At 38.4% G+C, this 16511-nt stretch overlaps 1 protein-coding gene across 1 annotated transcript in view; it reads right to left on the reverse strand.

The window, feature by feature from the left end:
- The window catches only part of LOC140276744 (ATP-dependent RNA helicase DQX1-like), a 30033-nt gene extending 15328 nt beyond the window's left edge, over window positions 1-14705 (reverse strand). The window contains exons 1-3 of the mRNA XM_072371545.1: window positions 14435-14705; window positions 6838-7226; window positions 2999-3192 (exon numbers count right to left, since the gene is read on the reverse strand). Coding sequence (XP_072227646.1) covers window positions 2999-3192; window positions 6838-7182 — 539 coding nt within the window. The 5' untranslated portion in view covers window positions 7183-7226; window positions 14435-14705. The remainder of the gene's footprint in view (window positions 1-2998; window positions 3193-6837; window positions 7227-14434) is intronic.
- Window positions 14706-16511: the final 1806 nt, after the last annotated feature.

Raw genomic sequence — 16511 nt, forward strand, 5'->3', positions numbered from 1 at the left:
AAGAGTCCTTGGGCAAGACACTGAACCCCACGTTGCCCCCCCAGTGTATCACTGGGGTATGAATGTGTATGAATGATTAGAAACGTAGTTAAGAATCTTAAGAATGTGTGTATGAATGTGTGTGAGTGGGGTAAATGCGGCATGTAGTGAAGCGCTTTGAGTGGTCAGTTAGACTAGAAAAGCGCTATACAAGTACAAGTCCATTTACCATTTAGTTGGCTGCAAGGTCAGGCAGCATCCTAACATCCTCATGTGAAATTAAATCAAGTGGTCCGTATGGAAAAAAAACGAGTAACCACAGTAAATTTTGTCTGTAGGGCATTTAAAATAAAGTAATACATTTGAAAATTTCCAGTATTTTTGGAAAATCATATATTGATTTTCTGCTGTACTGAACCTGTTTAAACTTCCAATATAAATTATCTTAAATTATCTTAAACCTCCATACAGCAACAAGCATCCTGCTTTAATGGACAAAAAGCAGGATTAGAATTTCGCAGGGAGAAAGTGGTGTTTTAAGACAGAATTAAAGATAATACCTTAAAACGTGTAAATATTCCACTATTCTACAATTCAAGGTTTTATCTTAAAATTAAAATTCTTACAACCTATGAACTGAAGGAGAAAAAGTGACATGTATAGCCAGGACAAAATGTATTCCTCATCAAGGAATGTGCTCTGCTTTCACTTTCTTAAAAAAAGAATAAAATGCTGTAGAAAATAAGTTTGGGTATGAGTGAAGTATGTCAGGAATGAGATTTTCAGTGAGTGCGTGCTTCTTTCGTTGTGTGAATGCAGCGGAGGTTGATGGGGAAACAGACCTCGACACAGTACCAGCACCAGCACCAGCACTGGCAGTAGCAGACAAACTGTAGACTAACAGAGCATGTAATTGAGTAATGATGAAAAGCACAGTAATTACAACAATAATGAAAGTAACCATATTCAGCAGCCATGATGTAATGCAGTTTTGCCAGATGTATCAATGTAGTGGTGAGAAACTTTGGTTTACGTGAATTAATTCAAAGTAAACACAAGAAACTTGTGCTAAAAAAAAAAAAATGGGACTAGACTAATGCCCTATAATCCCTATATAGACCAACATGTCATTGGGGTCATCAGGTGGAAACCTCCTTTCATCAGTATTCGTCTAGTTGGGCCCACGTCACCTCCAGGAGGCTAGACAGTGTATACTCTGCGCCCAGAGTCACTCGCCTAATGCCCACCATCACTGCTGCTCACACCACAACAACCACCATTTTTTTTTCCACAAGCAGCATTATTATCAGCTACCCCAGCCTCTCACCAAGTGCACACCAGTCATAGCGCGGTGAGGATTCAAACCCTGGTTCGGGTAGGGGGTAATGAAAGTAAAGAGGGTGCCAGAGGTGGAGGCAGGACAAGTTACACTCGCAGATTCAGCAGACAAACCCACCTAAACAGTCCTACAATCACTAAAAATGCCAGCAAAGACAAGGCCATACAGGCCAACTCACCTGAAATGGACACCTGGTTTCAAAAGGCTCACATGGGCCACACCCTCCACTTAAATATATCCTGGATAGCTTCCTTGCTTCTTCCAAGAGTCTGTTTACCCTAAATGCTCCACCTGCTGGGCCCCCAGCTACTATTGCTTCTTCTAATCCAAATCCACTGACTGGACTTTTCTGCCTCATCTGACACTTCCTTCACTATTTTCCTCACACTTTGTCCACTTACACCCAACTCCCTCAACAATGAGACAACAGACTTTGCAACAAATCCTCTACATCCTACTTCCACTGGACAGATCCTAACTTTCCATCCTTGCTGCTCTGCTTCTGCCCCCAGCTCCACATACCTAAGCTTTTTCCTTTCATATGCTTCTACTACTAAGTTCTCCCAAGGAACAGTCAGCTCTATGAAATAGACTCTCATTCTACTCCTAGACCACAAGACTATATCAGTCCTTAGATTTGTAGAGACTATTTCCTGGGGAACAACAAGCTTTCCTCCTAAAACTACCTGTATCTCCCAATCACAAGCATCCTGCCTTGCCTTTGTATTGTCTTATTGACTTTCTCCCCCTCTTGAACAAACTGAATTGCCACTTTCTTCATCTTAGACCCTCCTAAATTTACCTGCCTTCATTTATCTTCAATACCTGCAGCTAAGCTTCTTAATACTTGGTTATTTCGCCATGTATACCGGCCTTGTGACAGACTAACCTTACAACCTAACAAAATGTGCCTTAGAGTTGCTGTACCTGAACATAACGGGTCTCCATTTACCAAGAGTTTTAGCTTCTTGGGAGTTACATCACATGTTGCCCCTATCAAAAATCTAATAGTCCTTTCCTCCATACTCCACAGCTTTTTCTTCTCTACACCTTCCCAATTCAGCCACTGTTCCTGCTTAGCCTGAGCTACTGCCTTTGTATAAAGAGCAACAGAGATGGGTTGACGAGGACATTTTTATTTAACTGGTAAGGCAAAACCTATATAATATTTGATTATTTTGCTATATATAATGTAAACTGTACTCTTGTAGATAGCAGTTTTCAGCCATCATATCGTCAGTAGCAAGATCAAAATTAGGTTAAGGTTATCGAGTGTTAGACAGCTATTTTTTCAAGATGATTTTTTAGTTAGAATTAAAGGAGCCAGTAGTATTTATTAGCCAACAGAGCCAATGAAGAAATTTTTTTTCCTCTTGTTGTCACCCGGTAGGCTGGAAAAAAACTTAGATGAAAGGGAATGGGAAAATAGAAGCATATACCTCATCTGGTAAAACTCTGTGCCTCTTTTAAGACCAAAGTTACCAAATATACCTTTCAACATTTTTGTTATTAAGATAAAGAATGCTTTGATTTCAACCACGAGTTGGTTCCTTGCAGAGTTGTGTCTCTTTTATGATTAAAGAAAAAACATTTAGTTGGTGGAATAGTACAAACATTATCCTATAATGGGGCAAATTACATAAAGATTTTGTCCAGAGTCCATTATTCATACATTCTAACCTGAGCAAGGTATCTGGTGTACAGCTGTCATCATGAGACACCCTGTAGCCCACCTCGAGACCCAGGCTGAGATCCATCTCATCAGCCACGCGAAGAGCCAGACTCACTGCTGCCACAGAGAAGGGTTGGGAGCAGCACACCAGGCCATGAGAAAACTCATAGGAGAAAGCAAATTCCACACACCACTGTGGCACCTAGTGTATATGTGAGGAGAAAGAGAAGAAAGACGAGCAAAGTAGGTATATAATAATGGGGTCATGAATGACTACGCATATAAATACTTTAAAAGTATTTAAGTATATCATACTTAAATTAACTGTACCTTTATCAAACATTATACTAAATATAAATAATCATAAAGGTGCATTGCCTAACCTTTACAAAGTGTTCATATGTCTGCCATGTTAGTGCATGCTACTAGGATAACACAGTTAAGAAAGAAAGACAGACAGTATTGATCCCGAAGGAAATTCAAGCATCCAGTAGCAGAAACTAACTGTAGAAATAAAAATGTTTTATACAAACTATAAACTACTTCAAAATATAAAGTGACCGTAGAAGTAACAATGTTTTATACAAACTATAAACCTTTTAGAAATATACAGTGACCGTACAAGTAGCAGAAGTACCATCACTGAGAGCTGTTGTACAGCCTGTAGGCCAGAGGGACAAAAGAGTTCTTGAGTCTGTTGGTGGAGCAGGATTGAGACAGCAGTCTCAATTACCGTTTATCTGGAATTATGCTTTCATCTATCTGATACACTTAAGCTAATTCTTCTTTTAGCATTGTGAATTACAGTAATTAGTACTTTGCTTAATAATATAATTCCAGTGATAAAACTGATACATATCACACCAGTTTTATGTTTGAAGGGTTGCTACGATGTACAGTGATTAAAGCAATCTGGGTGCTACAAAAAAAATGTCTTGAATTTGAGATTGGGCAGTTCCCTGATCAGGCATCTGACAAAAAAGTGTCTACATATTATCATCATAACAACCAGAGACATGGCATTTAGATGATGATTAAATTTCATTTGTTCCAACATGAAAGATAGCAAAGGTATTGCAAAATATGTATGCAAACTAATCTTGCTGCCATCTTAACTTAGAGACCAATGTTATTCGTCCAGCAGAGAAGATGGCTTACTTTAAAAGTTCAAGTGCCATTATTTAACAACACTTCCCTTGTGACTTATTGATCAAATCTGTGAAAAAACTTAAAGCAAGTGAAGCACAGGTCATGCTTAGTTGCTCAAAGCAATACACCTGCAGTTTTGAGAAGATCTGATGAACAGTTATTGAGAAAAGCAAATATTAGACACATACTGTAAGGTTTGAATGTGATCCATTCGTTAATGAACAGGAGACAAAATATGGTAGATTGCTGAGAACAAACATGGCCCTAAAATGGATATTGAGTAAGTATTCCATCAAAACCTTCATTAGTTAAAACAAGTGTTGTGTCTGTAATGTAGTGCCAGCTCTGACCGAATGTAACCACGGTTCATTTCTGTAGCCAGGATTTATGCCTAACATAGACACTAAAAGATAGAAGCAACAATTTACTTATGTTCAAAACAGCTCACATGGAGGCGATCATCGTGAAATGACAAAAAAAAAAAAAGAAATTTAAGAATAGAAAAAACTACTGTATAAATATATTCTGCATATTTGAAGTTTTAGTTTTCCTGGCACATATTTAAGATATGGAGCTCTCATTTACCTCTGAGTGAGACCAACAATAGCAGAGATGTAAGAGAAGTGCAAAAGTCAAAGAGAAACTGTCAGCAAGTAACAGTTTGCAAACAGTTGTCATAACCAGATCTGTTGACAGAATAGTAAAGAAGATTTAGTTAAAAATATAGCTAAATGTAGGTTAGTTTTGTTTCTAACCTATTTTTCTTTAAAAACATAGGGCAGTAACATAAATTGCACAGATAGCAAATAAGGTTCTTAAAGAGAAGCCTGGATTGTCACTTAGGTTACAACAGAGCAGAGTGAATCTATTGGAGTGGTTTATCATTCATTAACTGGAGGGGAGAGGTGGTGAGCAGCAGCTACTATAATAACTAGGGCATCATAGGGAAAGGCTTAAAGGCCCAGTAAGAGTGAGAGTAAGAGAGCAAAGCAACTGCCATTAGATTATCATATGTATAAATATATACACACACAGTATTTCCTCATAACCCTGTCTTATCTGACAATTTTACATTACTGGACTATACAGCTTCTGAGAAGAAATTTACATATACAGTAGAATAGAATGCTTTAACCAGATTTAAAGAATTAATTCCATCATTATTTTCATCACTGCTATGTGCAAATATTACAGCTTATATACATATACACACACGTATTTATATATATATATATATATATATGCAGTCGCCACCAATGGGAAGATCGGTGGTTCGACTCTGGCTTTCCCTGGTGAGTTGTCGAAAGCCAAACCCTACTGAACCCCACGTTGCCTACCGAAGCATCCATCGGTGTATGAATGTGTGTGTGTGTGTGTGTGTGTGCGTGAATGGAGTAGGACGCACGTAGTTGGGTATAGACTAAGACATGCTGTGTGAATGTAGTGTTAAAAGCGCTTTGTGTGGTCACCTAGACCACAGCAATGACCTTTTGTGGCTTACCCTTCTTGTGGAGGGTGCAAGTGACTGTCTTCTGGACATGTCTTCCCCATGATTGTGTGGCCTACTGACCAAGACTGAGAGATTTAAAGGCTCAGGAAACCTTTGCAGGTGTTTGGAGTTAATTAGCCGATTAGGGTGTGACACCATGAGTTTCCAATATTGAACTTTTTCACAATATTCTAATTTTCTGAGATGCAACATTCTTGATATGGTGATTTCAAAATATAGTCAGCTTTCTTAACTTTTGATTGATGACTCACTTCAGAGAATAGGAGTTTCCATATTGTGTCCACAGGCAACAGTAGTCAACAAGAATCTGTGTTTCAAGAAAGTGCACAATAGTCTTCTCAGTCTCCACTAAACCAGCTGTGACTGAGCTTGTTGAAATTGATTTTTTTTGTTGTTGTTGTCCCAAGAGAAGATTATTTTGTAAAGCAACTTTGCTGCAGCTATGTTCATCCTGTGTGAGGTGCTCTTATCTGAGAAATGTAAAATGTGCTCTGAAATTTGGTCCAAAACATTCAAGACATTCAAGAGTGGAGACATGCAGTCGTTATGACAATGACAAGTATGGGGAGGAAATTTCACAGAAAGAGGCATGGAGACGTTTTTTTTAAGAGCACCTGAATATACTTTTATCTAAAGCTGTATCAAATGATTTTTAAAATTTTGACGAGGATTTGGTAAGGCTGTGGTTTGATGATGTTTTCCAGCTGATAGCTAAAAACTGTACTCATCTATGGGTATCAGTTTACAAATACATTTCAGACAAACTAATATACGTTTCATCCTTCATGTTTTCTCAGTATCACAGAGTGACTGTGATGTTTGGGAAAACAAATTTAGAGTGTTAGCTTTCAAAAGAAACCAAAATCAAATATTTACTACATGTGGTTCTAGAAAAGCTCTCATTTTTGGGTATGTAACGGAAAGGCTTTTAAGGTAAAATTGACCCTGTATTGTACTTCTATAAAGCAGGGTCCTGTATAAAGTTACAAAAAGCAGTGAAATAGGTCCTTTCACTGTTTACTGGCACAAGAATCTTTGCTCATGACCAGCCTATGACATAATTTAGCTCTCATAATTTAAACAATTGTTTTGTTACCAATGACTTCTGTTCAGAGTTTAAACTGAATAAGTCAAGCTTAGTATATACACAATATCATTTTCTAAATGGCCCCATCTTTCCCTGATTACCTGAGTGCTTTTTCCAGCTCCACTAGGTGCACTAAGCAACAACATGTTGTGGCTCTCCAGATGCTCCAGTAGACTCTGCCTGAGCTTCCATACAGGAAGCTGTTGCCTCTCTTTCAGCAGGGTGTAGTAGCGTGACGAAAAGGGCAAACCATCATATGGGTTCACCTCTAAGTCTGCCAGTCCTTCTTGCTCCCCTCCTCCTCCTCTTTCTCCCTCTCCTTCATCATCCAAATCCCCAGACAGGAGAGAGGATATGGACAGAGAATCCAGAGCTGTGCAAGGAGATAGCTGGGATCTGGAGGAGGGCGAGACAGTGAATGACTTTGCTGGAGGTGATGACATCATCAACAGGGACGGGAGGGTTGCTTCACAGAGAGGACAGAGTTTATCTGCAAAGAAGCAAAAACAGCAATCATTCAGATCACAGGAGGGAAGTGGACTGGCTGATAGGAATAGAACTCAACTGAAGAGAAGGAATGTGCAGATCTCAAGGGCAAAAATATCTAATGGAGCTTTCACTAATTGTACTCTCAGAAGTTTCTACTTCACTGGTTTCCAACTAGATATTTGAAATAAGAATACATTCTTCAGCATGCGCATTTTAATCTCGTAATTTAGTTATTTGTACACAGGTGCTTAGGGAGCTCAAAGATCATTTTGACATTTCTATCTGAATTACACAAAGAGATTGTGGCTGAATTACACAAATGGAGGGTATGCACATGACATTAAACCTTAATTTGGCAAAAAAGCTTTTCTATTCGAGGGACCAATATGTGAAATTCAAATGCTTCTAGGATCAACACAAGGATCAGTTTTAACTAAGTCTGAAGTGAGAACTAGAGACATTTTTTTTAACCATACCGTGGGTGGGGGGGGTTGTTATGTGTATTGTATTTTTTGTTTTTGTTTATTTCTGTCATGTAAAATTAAAAAAAATTTTAAAAAGGCAATTCTTTGTTCAACTAAACATATCTTTACAAAAAAAAAAAAAAAAAAGGAAAGTTTTAAGCCTAATCTCTGCCTCCCATTCTACTTTTAGAAACTCTGGGAACAACAAGTAAACCTGCAGTTTGGGAGCAAAGTGCTCTGTTAGGAAAATATCTTACAATGAGATCTTTAAGATATGATGGAGCTCGGTCATTAAGAGCTTTATATGTGAGAAGAAGAATCTTAAATTCTATTCTGAATTTAACAGGGAGCCAGTGAAGAGAAGCTAAAACTGGAGAAACATGATCTCTCCTGTTAGTTCTCATCAGAACTCTGGCTGCAGCATTTTGGATCAGCTGGAGGCTTTTCATTAGAATATGTAGGGCAGCACAATATTAAAGTTTTAAAGTCTTGAAGTAACAAATGCATGAACCAGTTTTTCTGCATCACCCTGAGACAGGATGTTCCTAATTTTGGCAATATTACGAAGGTGAAAGAAGGCAGTCCTAGAAACCAGTTTTATATGTGCGTCAAATGATAAATTCTGGTCAAAAATAACTCCAAGGTTCCTCACTGTAGAACTAGAAGCCAAGGAAATACCATCTAGAGTAACTATATAACTAGACAATTTCTCCCTGAAGCGCTCAGGTCCAAAGAGAACAACTTCAGTTTTGAATGAATTTAAAAGCAGACAGTTCTGAGTCATCCAGGTCTTTATGTCTTTAAGACAGGTTTGTAGTCTGACCAACCTGTTGGTTTCATCTGGTTTCATAGATAAGTACAGCTGAGTATCATCAGCATAACAATGGAAATTTATGACATGCTGTCTGATAATGTTACCTAATGGAAGCATGTATAAAGTGAAAATAATCGGTCCAAGCACAGAACCCTGTGGAACTCCATGACTTACTCTGGTGTGTGAGGAAGATTCTTCATTTACAAGAACAAACTGAATTCTTTCAGATAAATATGACTTAAACCAGCCTAATGCAGTTCCTTTAATCCCAATAGAGGGTATGCACATGACGTCATGGTACCCAGAAGTCGCTGCAGTTACGCCCACTGAGCGGCAAAAAGACGAGTGGCAGAGCCGCCAAATTTTTAAATATTCAATTGTATTCGATATTGAACATGCGGATGAGCAGCTGTGCAATCGACTGTTCAAACAGATTTTCAAAGGGGTCACAGCAGTATCATCAAATTACATAATGTATTGCCAACATTACTCCAGTAAAGCTCTTAATGTTAGCATCTTTCATTTAGCTATATTCATAACCCTAGCTAACTTAAGGTAACTGAAGTATACAAAAGTAATTATTTAGTAAAAATAAAGATATCGTGTTAAAGTATTACTTTGGTAAGGATGAAAGTCACCTAAATAAATAGTCCTTGGGTAAAAGTCTCAAAGTATCTGATGTTGGCTGTACCTTTCTTCTTTTACTTCTTTTTTTGTTTCTACCACAGTATCTTATTGTATTGTATCCAAATATTGGACTGCTATGACAACCTAATTTCCCTTTGGGGATGAATAAAGTAATCTATCTATCGATCTATCTACTTAAATATCAAGTACAAGTAAATTATTTACTTTAATTATTATTTACATTTTTATTTATTTTCATTTTTAAATCAGCTTATTATCAGCTATGATTTTAGTTTTGGTTTTGGTTTGTACAAGTTCTTTCATGTTCTCAGTGATATCACAAGCTGCATTTTAATGCCTTTTTCATGATCGTACGTGGAACGATACGGAAGGTATTATTATTTTGGAAAATTACTAATCATCCTATGGAGCCACATTGCCCCCGAGTGGTCCGTAGAACTGAATAGTCAAACCCAAACTAATCAACAACTCGCATATGACATGTGACATTTATATGAAATAATGCAACTATTAACCAATAATCAGCTGTTTCTTATTGTATTCTGTGTTTAACACAGAAAAATAACATTGTTTGGTTCGTTATTCATACTTCATAACTCTACAGATATCCATCTGAATTTTGAGACTCATAACCATCATGTTATGTTGTTTTTGATGTCTTTATATCCTAAGTTTATGCTATATCTTTACCCTTTATATCTTAACAAGTTATGGTGTTTTTAGAATCCTCTGAACAAATGTTTATGAGACGGAGGAATGCAGGAGTCGAATTGCTTTGAGGCAAACCTCCTTGCAGGTCGCCTTACAAAATACGCCCAGGCAGACGTCACAACAGTTTCAGGCATACCATTGGCTGAAAGTGTAGCGTAGGCCTACGTCATGCCCCGCCTCCGCGAATCAAACTCCGGAACCCGCGAGGAAAAGTCAGAGTTATTGCCCAGTTCGCATAGGTTCTTGAATAGAACATGGACGGAATATTGAAAGAGAATATTGAAGGTCCAGATCAGTAGAGAAGATGAAGAGCAGAGAGCTCTAACTGATGGAATGAGAGTCTGGCTGAGAGTCTTTGGAAATGGCAGGAGAGGAAGATGAGATGGAAGAAGAAGGTCCGAACAAAGACAGAAAGAGAAGAATGTAGTAGAAAGATACATTTTGCGTTTGTTCGTCCCTCATCCTGTCTCCTCTCTGTAGCACGTTTTAAACTCTGCTGCTGCAGCTTCCTCACCTATTTTTTTTATCAGAAAAAGGAGCCAGCTTTCAGCTTGTAAACCTTTTTGTCAATCTGTGGTGAATTTAAGTTCACCTCATCAGAGTTGGTCAGCAACCAAAACCAACTCAACCCTTGGACAGTTTTATCATTATTTGCGGTGAATTCAGACACACCACCCGTTCGTCTTCAAGCTACCAGAAGGAAGGCTTATTCTCCGGGGCAGGAAAGCGACCGGTCCAGTCCCTGAAAGTCAACCACAACGAAGGCCACGAGACGCGGAACCGAGAGAGACCCAGTGGGACCCGCTGGCGATGACCTGTGGTTCGGAGCTGACCTAACCGTAAGATCTGCCCTGTTCTTACATTTCAGACGGTATGCGGTGGGTGTCGAGAGAATTTGCCGTTAAAATGATAAACTAACCCAAGCTGTTAACCTTTAAATTCAAATAGTAACAAAGCTCGACTATTTAAATGATTCCGGTATCCATCCATCCCCTCCCCTTAGTTCTTTTCAATTCACTAAATGTTTCTTATATAATCATCCATATTCAAAGCATTTCTCCTGTTGTCTTAAGGTTCATGTCTTTGGTCATATCATTGTAATAAATGGTTCATATATATACATATATAAAATCAACCGGCTTTTGTGTATGTGTTCTTTACGTATGTGTGAGTCCAACAAAACAAGAATTCACCAGTAGCAACTATATGAGACTGGAATTTATTAGTTATTAATTAATAATTGATTATTAATTTAACATACCTTTTCCTTTTCATTCTTTCTCCTTCGATTGAAGGTGGTGCCCTAAAACGAGGTTAAATAAGGCTTATTCAGATAGTGAGAACTTTCGGATAAATCCTTATATCTTATCACATCACGCTACGTGTGTCCGCTATAAATAAATATATAGTGTTGGTGCCTTATGTGCCAGCGATATATAATTTGGCTACAGTAGGCTTTGCAGTGTGTTCACCTGGCCTTGAAATCAGGTACATATAAATGTCTGGATACCCGATTTATGGCCACGTGTCAGTGTCCGTGAACCAGATAGTTTTGGGGAGCTGGTCTGGATCACTGTCGAGTCCAACTGACCTCAATTTGTTTCGATGATCCATTTTTATTCAGTTTCGCTGTGTCCACCGCTATCCTTCGCCATGTTGTGAGAGGTTTCTTTTGCCACTCAGTCCAAATGAGGAAGGCATGTCACGGGGCGGAAGTGACGTAAACGCATTCCCTCTATAACATGTTCAAGTCTCTGTAACAGAATGCTGTGATCGATCGTATCAAATGCAGCACTGAGATCCAACAGGACAAGCACAGACACAAGTCCGCTATCAGACGCTAACAGGAGATCATTGGTAACTTTCACCAGTGCTGTTTCTGTGCTATGATGCACTCTGAATCCTGACTGAAACTCTTCAAACAGATTATTTCTATGTAAATGATCACAAAGTTGAACTGCAACTATTTTCTTAAGAACTTTTAACAAAAAAGGGAGATTGGATATAGGTCGATAATTAGCCAACACTTTTGAATCAAGAGTAGGTTTTTTAAGTAAAGGTTTAATTACAGCAACCTTAAAACTCTGAGGTACGTATCCTGTCAACAAAGACAGATTGATCAAATCCAATATGGAAGTGTTGATTAAGGGGAAAACCTTAAGAGGTACCACCTTCACGGTTGTTATAGCAAGGTGGCCCGAAAGTCCTGTGATGTCATTTGTATGCGACACAAACACGACGCAATAATGGAGAAAATTGAGGCAACCTGCTGCTCGATCTATGGCTTTGAAAGTATCCATTTACATTGTAAACGATCACAGAAATAATAAAATTGCATGGTAGCCGTTGCCGGGTTTTTAAACATGGTGGGGTTCTTGTGAATGAGTCACTTTCATGACTCATCCTGTGATGTCTCTCCGTGGTCAATCAGTGACCCACAGTCTATAGACGTCACATTTTCGTCTCAACTCAGCTCGCTTGGAACCCCGGCCGAGCAGGTAGTACCAGGTACATTTTTAACACCCAGCAGGTGCTACTACTGATTGAAAAACTGGGTTGATTCTAGTTGTGTAGAGCCAAATAGGTACTAGTGGAAAAAGACCATTAGTCTTGGAGTTCCACTGGGTTCTGTGCATGGAATGATGCTTTTCACTATGAACATGCTTCCGTTAGGTCATGACATTAGGCAGAATGGAATAAATTTCCATTGCTATATGTATTATACTCAACTATACTTTTCCATGAAGACAGATAAAAGCAATATGTTACCTGGACTACAAGCATGCCTGACAGACATAATGACATAATTCAGCATATCCAGGTTATGCTTTTAAATTCAGACTAAACTGAAATGGTCTTTGGACATAAGAGCTCAGGAAGACAAAACTATGTCACTCTAGATGGCATTACCTTGACTTTCCAGTACTACAGGTGTTAATTTATCCATTTATTTTACCAGGATTTGTCTTTTGACTCAAATAAAAAACTGATTTCTAAGACTTCTTTCACCTTCCAAGTATTGTCAAAATTAGGGACAATCTGTCTAAGAACGATATTGAAAAGCAAGTTCATGCATTTGTTACTTCAAAATTGGACTACTATAATTCTTTATTGTGGAGTTGTCGCAAAAATTCACTGAAAAGCCTCCAGCTGATCCAAAATGCTGCAGTGAGAGTTCTTATGAAAACTGGCGGGAGACATCATATTCTACAATCTCCGATAATATAATCTCATACTCTTCTCCACACATATAAAGCTCTTCATGATCAAGCTTCATCAAATTTTACAGGTGACAAAATTCGGCATTTTCCCAACAGAGCACTTCACTCTCTAACTGCAGGTTCTTGGTGTTTCTAGAAGTAGAATGGTAGGTAGAGCCTTTGGTTATCAGGCCCCTCTGTGGTTTTGAGAAAAGCTATGAAATGTAAAAGAACTGTGATGCACAGGTCTTCACAGGTGCTCAGTCCTTAGGCATCTGCTTCTGAGAAATATCACTATAGCATGATGCTACCACCACCATGCCAAACAGAAGGAAGGGATTTATTAAGTGACATTTTAATCTAATCTATATCTTATTCACAAACAGTTGACATTTAGTTAACACAAATGCCATATCAATAGAGCTTGAAGCATTAAATAATGTTTTTTTTTAACTTAATGATCAGTCTTCCATCTATTATCTCAATGAATTTGCTTCAGATTTCAGGTTGACACATTCCAGCAACTTATATTTCTGCAACAAGATACTTAAGTGGACTGCTGGGATAGGCTCCAGCCCCCCGCGACCCGACCGACGGATTAAACTGCTCTGCAAGTGTGAACGAATGACAGGTGTTTCGAACGGAAACAAAAAATTAATAAAGAAATAAAGAAAAGAGGCAAAGCGTACTTATTGTTTAAAATATTAAAAGTATGACTGTTTCCCAGATGTATCTATTACATGTTTAGAGTTGGCATCTAGTTCTCGGATTGTATAATTGAACGAATTCATTTGAGCAAGCATACAGTATGCGCCTATAGACAAGGAGATGTTCAAAGCCAAAACACCTGATGGTGGTCAGAAACAGCGTAAATAAAGATTCAGCAGCGAGCGAGACAGTGAAAGGAAGCTATTTTTGTCGTTGTACCAATGTATTTAAAATTAAGTGAAATGGATTATATGGGTCACAATATCAACATGGGTATGGTTAACTTTGAACAAGCAGGCAACTGTGAATTTCACATTATTGTTTATTTTACATCACAAACAACACATTTTTCTTTGATACATAAAAACAGATTATCTATATATCTGGCTGTCTGTTTAAAAATAATTATGTATAACTTCACTGTGAATGGGTATATCTCCATATCTCGTCTGCCCTGGCTAATGAAACTGCTTCCAAGATGCTACACGAATGTCCTAAAGCTTACGACGTCCACGTTCTTTTAACACAACTAGCTTCACTCTTGTCGAATTAATTCATTTAAGTTCTGCCAGGATCGATGTGTCAACAGTCACACGAGGTATTCGTAAACCTAAAAACACAGGAAGGAAACATAAAGACGACATTAACCAGGACCATGTCTTACCTGTGAGACATACTAGTGGGCAGGTGAGGAAACCCAGTAGAAACAGTCTGCCTTCTGTCTCTGGTGTGTCAGTTCACTCAAGATCGTTATTCTCCTCGATTCCAAAGCTTCTCTAAATCACCAGCAAAGGCGAAAAGTAACAGACATTCGCTCAGCGTCCCTTACGGCGAATTCTTATTTGTCCAGATAATTTCCAGACTGCTGACAAAGATAGTAGAAGACGAAGATGTTGACTGGTTGCTCTAGCTAGCAGCCGCCATGTTTTGTTGTTTAGCCGTCAAGCTTCGTGCTGCGTTCAGGTATCGTCGGAGTTTGAAATACAACGAGGGTCTGATTCACAAGGGCGTAAGCTTTTATCTCTCAACATTTTTGCCCGTGTTTCTGCTTTGTAAATAGAAAATGTCACCGAAAAAGAAAAGAGACATCAGAAGTTATTCATCACCCAGAGATTAAGTAGCTAACTACCTACACTTTACTAGCCTTCTTGCCTAAAGTAAATGCTCATTCTACTATGGAAAAGTGTTATTAAGGTGTTATGGTGTGAATGTAATGTAGGCTAGGAGGCTTGTTTTATTTTACAATAGCATTTATTTTATCTGATGGTTTTTTTTCTATATTTTTAATTATAAACAAAGTTGGTTCCATGAAACCTAAATCTTGGATATTCCTGTAATATTCAAGAGTTTTGCTTGAAAAGTGTAATGCATATAGTGTCATCATGTAAGGTCTACATTTTATCCATTGATGCATTATCTTGAAATACATTCAGGAAATTCAGAGACCCAGTACAGATGTAGTGCAGGCTGATGAAGCAGCAGCTGGACCATCAGGGCTTCAATTGATCAAGTATTTTCTTGTTCAGCATAATTCAGTGAGTACCCCGCCCCGCCCTGGGAAGTGTTTCCAAAGCTAAGACCAAACTTGCGCCCTTGTTGAGACACACGGGAAGGACTTCCCACACCTTGTCAACACATCTACTCATTTAATTGTCCTTTTTAGGCTTTTATTTATTCTTTATATAACAGAAATTTTAACATATTTTGTTTAATCGTTTCATTTAACCAGATCCTTGTTTTTAGAGATAGTTCTAAAAACATTACTGTAATAGTAATATTCAGTTTATTCAATTTATGACTCAAGCCCAGCTCTTATCATTTGTGGAGTTTGACAGGTCAGTGCAACTGAGAGTCATAGGTAAAGATCTCCTTCTGTGAGCCATGGCACAGTTATTTCATTTTTACAAGTTACTGAATCAGATCTAAAAATGATCACAAAACATACTGAATATGAATAAAAACATAAATAACTCTATCCAACCAGCTTTACACGTTTATTCAGGGTTGCGAAAGGACAGCAGCCTGTCTTAGCTACCATTGGACGAGAGGCAGGATGCACCCAGAGTCGTACAAAAAGTGGTCTTTCTATAAGGCACTGGCTGCACCCTTGGCAGGTCGCTGGTCTATTGTCAGGCCAACACAGAGACAAACGGTCCAAACAACCATAGAATAGAATAGTTTATTTGCCATTTGCACAGGTACAGGTACAAGAGTATTGGAATTATTGTGTTGTTCTGAATCATAGTGATTCTTGAAAATCTAAATTATTTAAAAAAACAAAAACAGTGGTACAACAACAAACAATTGTCAAATAACATAGTAGAATAAGATAAGCCAATACACATTGCATAAATACATATATATGTACACAAGTTGGTGACTAGTTCCCTGAGATTAAGGATATAGCACATGAGAGGTTTATGATATGTCAAGTTTTTTTGTACATTGACCTTGAGTCTTACAAAGGAAAAAAATAAATAAACAAAAGTCTATTTTGTGTAGTTTGAGGTGATCTGTGGAGTGAGATACTTTCTTCCCTCTTTGAGTGCCACAAATCTGACAGTGGCTGGGAAGAAGCTGTAGTGGAGGCGAGCCCTGTGAGCATGGATGCTTCTGCAGTGTCTTAGGTTGCAGTCTGAATTCACCCACTTTCTGTGGGCATGAGTTTGGTGATGTTTGTCCCTGAGGCTGCTCTGTCCTTTCCTCCGACAGTGTTGGGTGTCCATGGAGGGGAGGCTGGA

This window comes from Leuresthes tenuis, unplaced genomic scaffold (assembly GCF_036924035.1).
Source record: "Leuresthes tenuis unplaced genomic scaffold, fLeuTen1.0.hap1 SCAF_19, whole genome shotgun sequence".
Lineage (NCBI taxonomy): Eukaryota > Metazoa > Chordata > Actinopteri > Atheriniformes > Atherinopsidae > Leuresthes > Leuresthes tenuis.